At 37.6% G+C, this 16,961-nt stretch overlaps 2 protein-coding genes across 2 annotated transcripts; both read right to left on the bottom strand.

Moving 5' to 3' along the window:
- Positions 1–4,884: 4,884 nt before the first annotated feature.
- LOC131771343 (cryptochrome DASH) lies at positions 4,885–8,684 on the bottom strand. The gene is made up of 2 exons (XM_059087121.2): positions 8,573–8,684; positions 4,885–7,831 (listed from the first exon to the last, which is right to left on the bottom strand). Exon 2 carries the CDS (start codon positions 7,817–7,819, stop codon positions 6,218–6,220), a length of 1,602 nt encoding a protein of 533 aa, XP_058943104.1. The 5' UTR covers positions 7,820–7,831; positions 8,573–8,684; the 3' UTR covers positions 4,885–6,217.
- A 976-nt stretch (positions 8,685–9,660) lies between these two features.
- On the bottom strand, positions 9,661–16,000 carry LOC131771338 (protein SPMIP7). Its single transcript, XM_059087114.2, has 9 exons — positions 15,426–16,000; positions 14,909–14,979; positions 14,389–14,471; positions 13,778–13,916; positions 13,091–13,167; positions 12,274–12,315; positions 11,843–11,944; positions 11,128–11,235; positions 9,661–10,981 (listed from the first exon to the last, which is right to left on the bottom strand). Exons 1-9 carry the CDS (start codon positions 15,853–15,855, stop codon positions 10,873–10,875), a joined length of 1,161 nt encoding a protein of 386 aa, XP_058943097.2. The 5' UTR covers positions 15,856–16,000; the 3' UTR covers positions 9,661–10,872.
- Positions 16,001–16,961: the final 961 nt, after the last annotated feature.

Below are 16,961 nucleotides of genomic sequence, written 5' to 3'. Positions count from 1 at the left end.
GGAACTGTGGAAATTGAAGTGCTCTTCTCTGCTAATCATTTATACTGTGGTCCAAACTGTTTTCGCGACAAGTAAACCTTTTCAACGCAGCAGCTCGAGAAGACTTCGATATGTAATTTTCAAAGAGGAGTTATTCCATGCTCTAGGTGCTGAAACGATCGAGGTGGCTTATGTTGAAACTGGAAAACTTTGTTTGTTGAAATGCGTGAAAAATCTACAATGCTTTTCAACAAACATTGGCGTCCACCTCCGAACTGACGAACGAGTTCGGTGCGAGCTGCTGTCTTCGGACAAGTACAGGGCATTGAAAAGCTTTCGTGCGAATACAAGTTTTCATCATTACAGAGTCTCGGTGAGTTAGTATTTCAAACTCTGTCTCTATTTCTTCTTTTAGTTTTGTTTTATTTTTTAAATTTTTTTTTCTGTTGTTCTCTATTTTGATATTTCACATTTCATAGGCTTATTTAGTCCCTGTTTTGTAGTTGACTTGTCGTTCCTTGCTGGAAATTGTTACAGTTAAAGCAGTTCTTAACATGACTGGTACATCCGTGTAATCAAATTTTTAATTGCGCTTCATACTACCATTGCTCACGCTGATGACTCAAGAGGTTTAAGTTGCTCTAACGCATCTTTCGTTCTCTACAGATTTCTAGCGTGCCTCATTTTTCAATGGACACATGATAACGCATGAGCCATATATCAAGTGATTTTAAAAAAACATGCGAAACAGACTTACACTGATCAAATGTTTTGTTACAGAGCCCATGTGAAAGCTATCCATGTCAGAACGGGGGCACGTGTCTACCACGTTATGAAACAAGTGACTACAATTGTAAATGCCGCCAAAACTACACTGGTGTTAACTGCCAGAACCGTAAGTTTTTTCTGGAATTGTTTTTCGCTGAGCCCAGTACTAAAAAACAGGATGCGAATAGGTCCAGTTTTTTTAATCAGGCGTCTGTAGGTGTTGATCTTAGGGATTACTTTGAAAACTGCTTAGACAGAGATGAGTGAAAAGTGTAGAAATAAAAATATATACCGTAATAGAGAAAGATCAATGGTTTACAGTTACTTGAAGGTCGCTCTGAACCATGTAAATAAACGTACTGCATAGTTCACCGCAAAATGTAAATGTGTCTTCATTTTCCATAGCCATTTAATCCCAGTTACCACTGTTGTTTGAAAACGTTAATGTTGACCTTTCTTTACCTATGTTAATGACGTGTTTTTCAAATTCTGCAAAAAGTGTTTTTTCCTAGTTAATTTCTTCAACATTTAAGTCTCTCTTACTGGTAATGATCATGTCAACGAATTGTTTCACATTTAATAAAGTAGAAGAAATATGAAAAGCGATATGCTGATTGCAATCCAGTGATCAAAAAGAGGGGTCACCAAAGTCATTTTCGAGTTTACAGGCCCACAATTGATCAACCATTTTAATGGGAAAACACAATCGATTGTGGTAGTATATATCTGGCAAAGAATAAGTGTTAGAAAAAACCATGTTGTATCACCTTTCGACTAAATTTTATTTTTCAAGGACAAGGTTGGATCTCTGGCATTGGTGAAGTTAGGAAGTATTACAAGTACTTCATTAGAGACTCAAGCTGGTTTAAAGCTAAATCGTACTGCCAGTCATTGGATGGAGCTTTAGTAACCTTCCAAAACAAGAAAGAACTCAAGTTTGTTACAAGCGAAGTCCTTCCTCTAACATATAACAGCGTGTGGATTGGACTGAGTGACCCAGGGAAGTCTCGGGAATGGAAGTGGGAAGACGGCTCCACATTATCTTTTAGTCACTGGGCTAACGGTGAACCAAACAACCCGGGAGGAGAAAACTGCGTGGAGATGATAGAGGTGTACCACACATGGAATGATTTTACTTGCGAACATAGTAGGCCTGGTTTCATTTGCGAAAAGACGGCTATCGGGAAGGAAAATTATGATAAGAATGTCAATAATGATAGCAATGACGGTGACGGTGACGGTGGCGGTGGCGGTGACGGTGACGGTGACAGTGAGGGTGAGGATAAGGATAACGATGACGATGACGATGACGATGACGATGACGATGACGATGACGATGACGATGACGATGACGATGACGATGATGATGATGATGATGACGATGATGACGATGACGATGATGATGACGAATAAGATGACGGTGATGGTGATAAGGATTGAGTGACAAATAACCACTGACTACATTCAATAAACGTACTGCATAGTTCACCGCAAAATGTAAATGTGTCTACATTTTCCATAGCCATTTAATCCCAGTTACCACTGTTGTTTGAAAACGTTAACGTTGACCTTTCTTTACCTATGTTGATGACGTGTTTTTCAAATTCTGCAAAAAGTGTTTTTTCCTAGTTAATTTTTTCAGCATTTAAGTCTCTCTAACTGGTAATAGTCCTTGCATTTGACTTTGTCGAGAGAATATCATTTTGTTTAGTAGATTTTTCCGATGGGCGAATTTTCGGAAGAATCGTCTGGATGTTTATGTATCAAGTTTTATGCTTAACCTTTTGACCCTTCAGAGTGACTAGCATCTAGTTTCTCCATACAATATCACCCCTGAATCACATGTTAAGGTCATGAGAAAAAAGGAAGTGATCATCAGCTCAAGACTCTTGATTTTTTAATTAATTCTTCTTGTCAGCACCTTAGGAAATGTAAAATGTTAATGTTAGGGAGTAAAGGGCTATTGATAGCTGCAAAAATTTTGCTTGGTACCATATCTCTTCTGAAGAGCACAGGATGAAGGCTACCGTATTCTATGTACAACGATAGGTTGGAATTATATACGATTCAACCTTGATTTCCGTCTGTATTGTTAGTCTCTTTATTTGAGCTGAGGTAATCGCCGGGATGTGAAGATGAGAGGATTAGAAAAAGAATCACACATATCTTAAACAAAGTAATTTTTTGTGCGTAATATCTCTCTCTTCATCTTGTCTTGTGCTTTGTTTGAAACGAAGTTAAAGATAGATTTGATAATTTCTCAGATGTCACACTGAGAGAACATACAGGATATACCAACTAATAATACAAGATGACAAATATTTATAGCTTTTGTTTTTATGATATGCCGGCACTTACCAAATAAAGAAAAGCAGTGAAAGCCCTAGAAGTCTCCAAGCACTGCACTTAATATGTCCTTTTTTCCATCAGCTAAGTATATATTAAAATTAGCGGTGTCAATCATGGGAAAGAAAAGCTGCTCTTTTTAAAATTTACATCCTGCTCTTATACGTCATATCGATGAAGGAAATTAAGATTGTTTAACAATATCACCTACAAATAACTGACGACTTGAGTCTCAAAAATTGCTATCAAAAGAATTGGAAATCTGCTACAAGCTCTAACTAAAGCTTAAACCTTAATCAACTCTATAAGGTGGCTGTAAGCACCTTAAGGACCATTTCAAGCCTTTAAATTTTTTAGCAGCAAAGTGTTCGTCGGAGTAATTCCTTCACAGATTGTCTCACCACACTAATCTTCCAGCAGTAACGCAAAGGCCGGGGTTTAGTGACGAATTAAAGTAAACTAGAGTAATTGTCTGGGCACAATAATAGTCGACTACTGTCCACTATAGGTCTACAAAGCTGTGATTATACCATGTGGAAGATAACCAACAGCAAATGCCACCTACAACTAAATTACACTGGACACTCCTATCCGGTGACCTATCTTTTTAATTGTATCTTTCGAAACAGACGTTGGTAAGGAACATTTAAGGAAAGTTGAAAACAATTGTTCGATAACACTTTTTTTCTGAGAAATCACCTTAAACAAGAATAATTCGCAAAAGCTGGAAAGAGTTCTTAATTTACGAAATGCGAGAGGAGTAATTTGTAGACATGTGACATTGGTGATTGTTCAGGAAACTCTGTATCAAAATTGCAGTGAGGTTGTAATGTAAGACGATCTTCCTCCGAGAAAAAGCAGGTTGAAATCAAATGAAGTTGAACCTCGATTTAACGTCGCTATCATGAGTCAGGGGATCCAAGCTAATCGCAAGGATTTAAAGTGAAGAGATAGATCAGAAGCACTTAAATCTTCATCAGTGTTATTGACGTGTAATACATCTCGCTCTACCATCTGTTTTTTTTTTTCGCTCTATATGAAATTAAAGAGCTCATGATTTTAAAGATGTCATACCAAGAGAATATATTGAATGTAGCTATAAAATTAGTACAAAAATCTTAGTAACCTCGGGTACTATAAAGCCGGCAGTTACCAAATAAGGAGAGATTTTGGCTGCTTCAAATATGTTACTTGATGTTCAATTTTCTCCCTTTAACCTCAATAGTTTTACCATCTTCTTCTCTTATTATCTCAGCTATAACTTAAAGCGATACTATAATCCTTCTACCTGCTGTTATAGTTTCATTATACAACTCTTTCGCGACCAAAGTTTACTGATTATGCACATTTATTCAGTTTATAACCTCTGTCTTGGTAGCCTATTTTTGTATTCGAACACTTGTTATCGATATTGATTGTAACCGTAAAAGTGAGACAAAAAGTAAAATAATAACCATTTCTATTATAAAGTAGTCTTTGTTGAAGAAGTTGTTCATATTTTGGGCAAACTATTCTAGTTACAAATACTTTTGATTCAAAAACTCCGGCAGGCGAGACTCGAACTTAAACTCTGTTTTTATCAGCGGAATCCTAGAGAGTCAAACAACTTTTCATATTTTCTTTGTACTTTATCAAGAAAAATAAAAAAGATGCGTTTGGAAGTAGTCTTGGAACATTTATTTCTTTCCTCTTTCACTTGTCATTCAAACTGAAACGTCCACACCTAGAAACAATGACGAAAGTTACATCATGCAATGCTTTTCACCCCACTGTTAATGAAGTATCCGTTTTTATAACAACGCTTCAGTAGAAAACTCCATTTGTGAAACCATTTCTGGGTTTGCAAATAATAACGAAGGGTTAAATACGCAAATCTTTTTATTGGATCGTGCACTGAGACTCAACTTATTTTTAACTCTGTTAATTTAATACATGATCTCTTGTCGAAAAACAGTTAAAGCCAACGGATTCCTCTACTCCTTAACTCAATAATACTGCTAAGATCTTTGGAAGTTGATACAGTTCTGTTTACTTTAACTTCTGGTGCAATAATCGTTCCCAGAGCTACAAATGCAACCCCTCAGGTTGGCATTATGAATACAAAACATGGTTTAACCCTTAATAACCCTTAAACTCCCATAAGTGATCAACATGACCTTCTCCCTACAATATCCATACATTATTCAGTAAACAGGTAATGAGAATATTCAAACTTATCAGTTAGAAGCTATCTTAATCTAGCACCAAGTTCTCATAACTAACTTACAAGGAAATGTGCAGCAGCTAGGGGGGAGAATTAACTAGCAGATCTTGGGAGTTAAATGGTTAACGCTTTGACCCCCAAGAGTGATCAGCATCTAATTTCTCCTCACAATATCACCCTTGAATCACATATCAAGGTCAAGAGAATATAAAAAATGATCACCAAAGAAGCTCTTGATTCTAGATTGTTAACCCTTTAAACACTAAGGGTGACCAGCATCAAATTTCTCCCTACAATATCAGCCCTGAATCACATGTTAAGGTCATGAGAATAAAGGAAATGATCACCAACGAAAGAAGCTTTTGCTTGGTAAACAAATTTTTCTTGTCAGCACATTAGGAAATGTATAAAGAACTGTACAGAGAAAATGCATACTGATTCTAAGGTGTAAATGGTTAAATTCTCCTTGTCAGCACCCTCGGAATGAACAGCTAACAGTATGGAGAATATGCATGCTGGTGTTAGGGTATAAGATATAATATTTTAGCTTATGCAGAAAGTCATTTCCTAAGCTGTTGTTTACATACTTTCAATTGTTCACTTTATAGCCAACTAGATGTCAAGAAATATTTAATTTAGTTTCTTTATAAGCCTGTGGATCTCTAAAGCTTAACAAAACCCATCACATAACTGTAGCAATCTGGGGTTGAGATTGCTTCATTGCCAACAATGTCAGCAAATATAAATGTTTAACAATTCAATACATAATAACTCTCCTTTGTCAAGAAGTCAATAAATGTTCCTCATGATCATTAGAAACTCTTTTTTTCTGTGGAGACAATTAATCTAACTAATAACAGAGAACTTAACATTTGGTCTATTACCCATCAAGAGAGCAGATCTATCCTAAACAGAGTCTCTCTAATATCTCTTCTTGGATGAACCAGCCCCCTTTGGAGACTTAAAATAGAAGTCAATTCCTCTATGCTGTGCCCTTGGTGTTTTTCTTGAGTCCTTCACTTTTGATGTGTGCCGGCTCCATTCTGGTGGGCAGACCATTGGCTTGGGATAGTTTTCCCCAAGAGTTACACCTGCATGTTTCAGTTCTGATGATGACAACAGCCAAGGGGTGTGAACTTTGGCTCCTTTCAAACCAGCCAACTCTGGAACCCAAAGCCTCACAAAATCTCCATCTGCGTCATAATCAAGAGCTTGTTTGATCATATTGAACTTTCGATTTTCACGGGGATCATTGCCAATGCCTGCTGAATAGTTCCAATTGCCATAGTTACTGGATACATCATGATCTAGAAGTAGAGATTCAAACCACTCAGCTCCCATGCGCCAATCAAGCCCAAGATCTTTTACCAAGAAGCTTGCCACATTTTGACGTCCACGATTGGACATCCATCCTGTGTAGAGTAGCTCTCTCATATTTGCATCCACAAATGGAACTCCAGTCTGCCCATATTGCCACTGTTCAAATGCCATCATATCTCGCTTCCATGGCAAACCTGTTTTCCTCATAATTCCTGACAGGTAAAAGATGGAGTTGCCATACTTGAGGCTGACGAACTTGAAATAATCTCGCCACAGCAGCTCAAAAATGACCCAGTAAGTGGACTGATTTGCTGTACACTCAGTTTCATACCTTTTAATGCAATCAAAGACTTTCCCTGGTGAGAGAGCTCCCACAGCTAGCCATGGGCTGAATTTTGTTGAGTAGTCTGATCCAATAAGCCCATTGCGAGTCTCTTTGTATCTTGCAACAAGATCTGTGTCCCATAGGTACTGATTAAGCCTTTTGAGAGCAGCAGTTTCTCCTCCAGAAAATGGGAAAGCTGATCTTGAATCTGCTGTTTCTTCTGAATAATCCTTTGCAAGTTCCTTTAAAGCTGGCATTCTGCCAACATGATCATCTTTTAAAAATGCAGGCAGTGATTTTAGACAATCTGGGGCTGGAATCAACGGCCGCACTCTGCATTTTGCCTCAACAGTTTTCCGAAATTCTGTGTATGTGTCAGGCAAAAACTTCACTGAGGCAAATGGTAAATCTTCCAAATGGTACAATGTCAATCCCCAGAAGGACTTCACAATGACCTTTTTTGCTTCGCAAACCTTCATCAATTCAGCTTCTACATCTGTTTCTTCCTTTGTGATTTCTCTCTGATAAACAAGTGAAACATGTCCTTCATTCTTTTCCTGGCATAAACTAATTATGTCTGAAACTGCTTCCTTTGCTGTCTGCTCAGTGCGCACAACTAGGTCACTTCCAAGTTTCCTTAATGATTCTCTTAAGTCAGACACACTCTCCAGAATGAACTTGGCTCTGTGTATTGCTGTCTTTGCAAATTTGTAATGCCATGTTACAGCAGTGGGACTGAGTATGCTCTTGTCAAAGCAAAACAAAGGAATCACAAAGTCACTATTCTGATGTGCCCATTGTAAGCACTCGTTGTCATGAACTCGCAAGTCATTTCGCATGAGGTAAATAACAACAGATTTGCCCCTTGTGGCTTCCATGGTAGGGGTTACCTGTAATTAATAGTTTTATATCAATTACATGCTACTAGAATGGTAATGATAAAAAATAAAAAAAATATCTAGACAATTCTATGACAAAATCATTACATAACAGTGTATAAGTGTGTTTGGAGGAACCAAGTTTTAAACTGAATTAATGAATCTACTAAAATATAAAGACATAGACAGGTGTTTTGTAGTTTAACCTCCCTAATTATAGATATGGATATAAAAATTGATAAAGACATTCTGCATTTAGAAAAATTCCCGAAAGAGATAAAAGCCAGTTTTCCTGTACAGACCACTGTTAATTATATGTGACACAAAATCATCCTCTATTCTATGACAATTTAAGGTTCCTCTAATAGTAAAACAATCCCAAATCCTTAAAAAGTCTTCAAGCACCAATTTCAATAAGAATACTGTAAATAAAGATTATGTATAATTGAAAGCTGAAAGTCCATAAGAACAGACAAGCAAAAAATTACGTAACACAACAGAAGATTAAAACTCAAATAATTGAACACTTTATTGACAATTTAAAAAAGCTGCAATAAAAAGTGGAAATTGAGGGTACCTAGAACAGATGTAGGTCTCTAACAAATTTTGAAAAGCGGTGTTACCGAGAACAACAACTGCACTGTGCTTCCGGCTCGATTCGTCATGGACCTCGAACGGATCACTTAACGGTAAGCATCAGAGTCAGTCTTTAGCAAACAGTGATTACATTAAGACTAAGAATAAGCACTTTACCTCGCAGTGTTGATATCTTCTCAAGGAATGAAGAAAATTTCTGCCAGCTGAAAAGAAACTCACTTGAATGTCTGTGAAAGTGAAGAAGCAGCCACGTTGAACTAAGAGTCGATTCATGGGAGTTGACACGGAAAAGACTGGGAACGAGAGAAAACAAAACATCGTTACCAGTTCCCGGCTTCATCCCTCGGAGACTCATTAGCACGATCATGGGATGGGCCAGTCTATGGGTTGGTTATTCGTGCGACAGGAATTTTGTAGAACAATCTGTGTATTGTGGCCGAGTTCCTGGGAACAGGGAAGCCAGACAAAATAAAACTTTTAGAGAAAGTAAAATCACCTTTAATAAACAGGGGGAGAAAGTTAAGTAATCAATGATCAATGTCCCAGAATCATTCTTGGAATTTCTAAATATGTCTACACCAGCGACAATATGTCACTTAAAAGAGTTGTTCAATCGGTATATGGTCAGTGGCGCCTTACTCAGGCAAAGGGAGTAAGTGAATTTTAACAAGCTCCTTAAAGACAAAAATCCACGGAGACTACATACATCATTTGTCAGCCCGATAAGCCGAAGAGATATTCAGTAGTATGCATGTACCAGGGAAGTAATTACTCCTCCTGTTTTGTTGTATTCGTGCTTATTGTAGGAGTCAGTTTGGTATGATTCAATTTAACTTTGTTTTTCTTTTTTTTATCTTGTAGCTACAATAAGGAACTGGAGGTTATTCATAATTATTTACGTAGACGAAGCCATTTCTTGTCAGTATCATGATTTTCCTTCGGTTTAATGACCTGGGATGAGTCGCATTGTAGAACTCGAGATCGCGTTGCGTGACGAGGACCAAACGACGGCTCCATGAGATACTACTTCTATCCCTGTAACTCTGTCTTGTAACTGTCCTATTACATTTGCTCAAGTGTAAATGCAGATAGGGACGTCAGTACTGAATGCACTTTTGTGCTCAACCTTACAGAGAGATTGCTTAGTTTCTTCTTCTTTAGTTGGTGCGCTTCGTTTTGCGAAAGTGTTTTACAAGTCATTAAAAATGTTCACGACACACAGAGAAGGCAACTTTCTAGTGTTTCAAATATTTTATCACAATAACAGTCTTTACAGCTTAATTTAATAAATAATGGTTTCAAAGACTGTTGGTGCTATTTACAAATGCAACATGCACAAAGACTAAAAATAAAGGAAAAGATGCAGTAAGACCAGATTTTGTCTTCATTTATGAATTTTCACACAGTTGCCTCGTTTCTCAACTTTTTTTCTCTTTGTGTTCACCATACATACACGATACCCATTTTCAAGCCATCGTGGAGATTGCTTGACATCGCAGTGAAGCTCACTGAATGAACAGAGAAATTTGACTTTTCAAGAAAGTAAATTTTATGTACAAATAGGAAACAAACAAACCATCATACCACAGAAAAGCAAATAAGACGACAGAAATAAAACAACAAAAATAGATTTCACAATACTTTTCACGGTAGAGAGTCATTTTGTAAAATTTGAATTTTCATTTAGTCACCTGTTTAATATGGTAAAAACCATCTTTAAAAAAATAAGTTACTTCAATAATTTCCTGACCACACTAGTTCTGTTACTCCATAGAGCCAGATTGAGTTGTCGTAAAACCAACACCAAAGTAATCACAACGGCCAATCATATCAATGGAAAACATCATCGTTTGCCAATGAGAACCCAAGTAAAAACAAGCAAACTGCCTAAAGCGCGGGAAAACGCGGGCGGCCAAGCCACGATAAGTATTCGTTTCGTATCTCTTTGTTTGAGAGGATGGCGCGAGTTTTCTAGAAAAATCACAGAGCGAGGTAAAGCAGAAACAAGTAAACCTGGATAGCTATCGAAACTCAATTTAAAATTTTTATACTTGAGTGAGCAGGTGAAGCAAATCCAGTGAAATCCCGTATCACTTTCATTTCTGGTTTCTATCAGTTAAAAGTTAAACTATCAAAGCTGATGGCAATTGGGCGACGGTTTGCTTTAGTAAAGCTGATTCTCTATTTTTTGTGGTTATACACGCATCTTGGAGGTTTGTATCCCTAACTCGGTGCCAACCATAAGGCAAGGTTTGTATTAGAATTCTAGAGTTGCTTCACCAACCGGAAACATAGTTCTGTGAACAGGTGCGAACTGGAACTGCAGCGTCACCGTGGCATCGTAAAAATTACTTGAGAGCTCACGAAAGGTTAAAATCTTCCCAAACTTAGACCTAATTGTCAAGCACACACTACACAAGCATTTTTTCTTTTGGATATCAAACTTATCACATGTCCTAAACTTGGTTAAATGGATTGAAGGGTCGGGTTAAAGTCACCATTTTGGACATCGGTCCTTTGTGTCTAAACGGTGACAACTGAACTTTTGTTGGAACTTTGAGTGCTCTGCAAGAAAATAAGAAAAAAGATCAAATATCTTCTTGAGTTGCTTTTTAGGTGAGAGGGTGTTTGAACAAAACTTAACGAATACTGCAGCCTAAAGGCAATCATAGCATTTGAAGAACAATAACACAATCGATCGCAAAACATACCTGTGAATTCTAGCTGTGGTTGTAGCCTTTGGGTCCGGTTCTTTGCTGTGCGTAGGATGATGCGATGAAAACAGCACACAACCAGAGTAGCCGGGAATATTGCCACGCCTTGAACAATCCAAATAAATATCAGTTAGCCTTGGAGCACGTATCATAACATTTACGGGTTAATATTTCATTTGAAACCTCGATACTACTCAGAACCACAAATTCATTTTTAAGTAAAAATAGAAAAGTTTCCCATCAGAAGAAAAGCTTGCCTACAAGCGTCTCCCACAGTTTTTCAAGCGATCGGCGTTTAGAACCATAAAAAACTGCAATAACCCACTCCTCCAATGGGAAAATTCAAGGGGGCTAAGTCAAGAAACGTTCTAAGAATGCCCCTTTTCAAGTCTTTTTGTCAAATAATTTTTTTAACTAATTACTTTTAAGGCTCTCAAGAAGTTACATACACCTTTCAACCCTGGCAGCAATTATGATGGAGAAGGCAATTTAGTTTTTTTGAACAGGTATAGAAGAATTGACCTCTCTCACTCAAGCTCCCAGGTGCTCACTCCCGCTAAAAGTTACAGTGTATGTCTCTTGATGTGCGTTTTTCATTCATTAATTGTCAACCAACATAAACTCCATGTTATCTAAAACTCCTTCCTATTTCTTCTGGCTGCTTGAATATCTGATTTCTCATTGCACTGACAAGTAATTTTTTTCATAATACCTAGCGGTGTCTGTGTATCTTGGTTGCGAAGTACGCACCACAGCAATTGGTGTGTACGTCTTCCTTGGATGGTCTCTGTCACCAAATCCAGGAGTGTGGCCACTGCAAAGAACCAAACATATTTATCCCTTTAGCTCCCAGAAGTGATCGACACGTTACTTCTTCCTAGAATAACCATACGTTGTCCAACAGACTGGAAATGAGAATACTTAAAGTAATCAGGTAAAAGTTGTTATCTTGATCTAACACCAAATTCTCACAACTTACTTACAACGAAATGTTTAGCAGAAAGGGGGAGGATTAACAATAAGATCTTGGTAGTTTAAGGGTTAGAAGTAATCAGACCTTTACAGCAGGCCCCAGTGATGAAGGGCACATTAATAGGTAAAGTTCTATAGGAATACTATAAAAATAAACTAGTGACAACAAACCTGTATCCTGGTATATGTCCTGTCTTTTTGCTTGGGCTGCAGCTGGATATTGAATGACAAAAATGTCAACTGAGTCAAAAGCTGTTATCAATTTATTTCAGTTTGTTTAAGTATATTTTACTGTACACATACCTAATGGTTCTCTGATCTGTCTTTATTAGTGCAATTTATTTTTATTAACAAAATAATTTTGAAACAAGAAAATTTTCAAAAAAGCCAAAAATGGAGTAAATTACAAAGCTTGTGGTTATTTGACCCAGCATCTGCTTCATAAAGCATTTGGTTACAACCACTCTAAACAAAGACCATATGAAAATCATGGAAAATGTTGCGCATATCTTTTTGAATTGAATCTGTATGATACCATGTCTGGCTGCAGTTCAACTGTGGTGATTGGTGGTGGGACAGATGGAGCTGGGATTATTTGGTTAATTACTTCTGAACTGTACAGTTTCAGAATCCTCTTTTATCTATTCAAAGAAAAATAAGAGACTCAAGTCTGCATAGGAGAGGGGAGGGGTTGGCAGTGGGGGTAGGGTGGGGTTGGTGGTGGGGGTAGGGATGGAAGGGAAAGGGAGTGGATCGAGGGAATGTGGATCGAGTCCTATTGTGAATTCCATAGATCAGCACACTTTTATCAACAGAGGATATTAATTACACTGCAACTACTATAACTAGGGTTACTCACTCAGAACTGGCAAATCTGATCACAAAAAATAAGCTACATGTTACAATTGCTTAATTCTTTGTACGCACTAACTGGCACTATCCCCATAATATTAATGGCAACCCTGCAAACAGCTCTTCAATGACTTACAAATCTATGGGTCCTTGTACATGGTGTCCATTACGTGACTGAACAAAATCCCAGCTGTGTGGTCTGCTACCAATTTGCTGAAGATACCAAAGTGAAACAGAAAAATACAGTCACACAAATAAAATTAACTAGAGACCAGTGGGTCATTAAATTAACAACACTTAACAGTAACATTTATTTAACAAATGGTTCCTTTGTAATTCAATACTTTGGTCTGTAGGAGATCAAACTTCCTTCAAACACTAGCTGTTCAAAGCATTCATATCAATAGTGAGCTGTTTATGTCACTCATCCTTAATCACTGGCTTTCAATAACCTTCCCCTATCCCAGAGTCAAGGTCATTCACTTTGATAGGTCGGCACATGAATGTACTCTCCTTGGCTAGTGGCAACAAGTAGTTCCCAACCCAAGGAGTAATTCAATAGCTGCTAACAAACTTTCAGAGGAAGATGATAAATTATTAGGGGTAACCTGATTGGCAACAGAAACACATAAGTGCTCACTGCACCTACTCAGAAATATAGGTACGTTGACAATCTCCATCTACTTAAAACTTGATTTGCAAATTCTTGAGCCTATAGAATGAAGCCATTCCTGGGATTACCTCCAGCAGTGAGGACCATTTCATTTGAGTCTGAATTAAACTGAATCTTTCAATAATTATAGCAAACTGAAAAATTGTATACCTGCCAAAGTTCTGATTTTGGTGCATATCTTTTTGAATTGAATCTGTATGATACCATGTCTGGCTGCGGTTCAACTGTGGTGATTGGTGGTGGGACAGATGGAGCTATTCTTGAACTCCAATCTACTCCACTGTATAACCTTTCAATAAATGATGAAAATGGCAGTTAAAGGGAGAGAATAATGAAAAAAAAGTGACATAAAACATATAGCATGTTATCAAAAATGGTAATGTCATTATTGAAAAATAGTTTTTTTCTCTATCACATTATACCAGTAATTATAATAAGTCAATGCAATTATAGTAATTTTTTCAATGGCCTTTTTGATCTATTATTGTATTGGCTGGGTAATAAAGGAGGAGGAAAACCTTTATGACCAGGATAAACAATTTCATATTTATTTTGGTCATGTACAACTGATGCACTAAGATTACACAAACCCTTTCAATGCAATAGAAGCTGTTATTGATACCATTAAGGTGGACTGCATACACAGTGTAAAAGAACCTGCTTTAATTTTTCTTTTAATTTAAATAAGATACTGAATCAACAATTGTGAATTCATTCATACATCACTGCTCATTGTAACAGTCAATTTAACAGCTACATACTTTTGAGTTTCTGATGTGTAGAATGATCTTGTTGCCACTGCATCCCTCCATTCTTTGTTCTTTAATAGTTCACTGGCTGGAACCTAAAAAGTTCAGGACAAATTTGCCACTTCTTTTTTATTTCTTCTTTTTGCTAGTAAGAGTGACTCTATGCTTATGACTGGTTGACCAGTCAGAATCAACTCAAAGTGTTCACCTGAGTTATCTGAGCAATTTGACATTATCTAGGGACAATTCATTCATTTTTAATGCCACACCAGAATGGAAGGCATCACTAGGCACAAGGCCCTCTAAGATGCAAATTTAAAAGTTGCAATGTACAAAATTTTGGGGTGTTGGAATCTGGCCATCCAAAGGGGAGGGGGTGGGTATTTCCCCTTGAAGTTCACAGGGGTAACAAAAAGACTTCTCAGGGATATAAGATTTAGTCTCGACTCAGCTCCAATCATCCTTGGTTACTGACATGTGGTATGAACGCACATCTCTCCTTTAAAAAATAGCAACTCACTATGATCCATACCTTTTGGGAGATTTCCTTTGCTTCTTTCGATCCGGGAAATTGGCTGGGTTGCTGCAGAAGCCGCTCTAATTCTGCCAAAAAAAGTGATGAATAAAAGTCCCAGTCAGCACAATCTTAAGCTCTTATACCTCGAATCAATTTAATCCTTCATAGAAACCGTAAAAAGTATCAATGTATATTTCCAAGCGTTTTGAGCGCTAACTTTAAGTTGAAAAGTTCTCCAAGCGTAACGCACGAAGAAAGAGTTGGCTTCTTCATCCGTGACAGTCTGTCACGTACTATTAACGTTATATGCTAAAAGTTGGTAAATTATGTTGATACTCCAATCTTTACTTAGTACTTGGCGTCAATGAAATTACATAAATCATAAGAGACTATGCAGTGTTATTCATGCATTTTGAAAATGATTTCTTCTCAAACTAGAGAGTATTATCTCGTCTTCGAAGAGTGACAAAGTCGTGAACATTATTAGAACAATTGTTTGAAGTACTTGAACGCGCACAATAAACTTGCGTACCCCTGCTTTTCGCCTCCCATGGAGCGTTCTGCGACCTCAAGTCCGGAATAGGGGAGACAATCGGTCGTCCGTAAGGCATGGCGGACTGTGGTCTATGATCTTTGTTCACAAGAGGATCTATTTGCTGATAATTTCCATCTTCCGCGTCGGCACCGACTGAAGTGAAACCACTTGTTGGATCGACAACTGGAGTATCGCTTCGCCTCGGTGCGTCGGCGCGACGCTCGCCCTTCTCCGCGAATTTACGAAAAAATGCTTCGTCTTTCTCTTGAAATGAAGCTACATCGTAAGTGGAGAACGTTGCTGGAAATTTTCCGGATGCCTGTTGGCGTCTAAATCGTTGTTCCAAGGCGATAGGGTCTTCAGAGAGATGGAGACGAAATGTGCCGAATGGCGGCCGGGGTAAGGAAGTATTCACCGCCGTAGCCATCCTAGCAAAGCCAAATATAGTCTTTTTGAATCTTCAGATGCACATCTTTTAAGTCGACTGTTGTGAATGATTTGGTAGAAGTTTCAGATATTGATAAAGAATCTAATTTGTAATGATAGCCTTGTTCTGGAACTTGAACCGTCTGGTCGTCAACATGCGGTTGCTAAGGAAGCTTCTATCGCAGGCTCAAATAGGTCCGCATTGGTATCCAGACAACCAGACGCTCGTAGGTATTTTTTCATAAATCGAGGAGCTGAAAATATCTTATTTTCTTATTCATAACGTTCGACGATATTTTCAAGTTAAAATGTAACTTGATGCAAAAAATATCCCGCAACAAAATTAAGGCAGGCTCTGGGGCCAGGACTACGAGATTTGGATGAAATTTGATTTTGAACACTAAATGGATTTTAGACAGTGTCAGTCTCAGTCAGCAACTAGGGTCCGATTTTTGATTCGTACACTTATGGCTGAATATGGATTTTAGACAGTAGTGGCATATTTTAGACACCAATAACCGATTTTTTTACTTTGGACACTAGAGGCAAATTTTGGATTTCGGAAATTGGTGGTTGACTTTTAATTTTGGACACTTAAGACTGTCCTTGGATTTTGGAGACTGGTGCCAGATTTTGGATATTGGAGACTGATCACAAATTTTTTAAAAAAGGCAATAATGGTTCTGGACACTAGTATCCTATTTTTTTATTGTAGACATTAGAGTCCAATTTTTATGTCTACTGCCTCCTATATCATAAGAAGCAAAGCCACTATGTTATTGTGATGAGGAAAAATTTTTTTCTTTGAAAAGAGCAGATTTTACTGTTTGAATCAGCGACTTATGTCCAAGAGGGCGCTAAGTTTGTAATGCAAGTAAGCTGTGAAATATGATACCTTCGGCCCTATCAAATGAAAGGATGGAACTGAGGTGCAAAATCTCCTTAAAAGGCTGAATGCGTTGTTGTACGAAACAAGTCTCACAAAAACGGAATTGCAACAAAATAAGAAAATTATTTATGATATATAAAACTGAGGAAAATGAGCTTTTGAAGGAAATAAATACTAGCAAGCAAACTACATTCTTTTTTATGTGCTGTGCCATTTAC

Source organism: Pocillopora verrucosa, chromosome 10 (assembly GCF_036669915.1).
Source record: "Pocillopora verrucosa isolate sample1 chromosome 10, ASM3666991v2, whole genome shotgun sequence".
In the NCBI taxonomy this organism is placed as follows: Eukaryota; Metazoa; Cnidaria; class Anthozoa; order Scleractinia; family Pocilloporidae; genus Pocillopora; species Pocillopora verrucosa.
The sequence above is the reverse complement of the archived record's forward strand: the minus strand, read 5'-3'. Positions and strand labels throughout refer to the sequence as shown.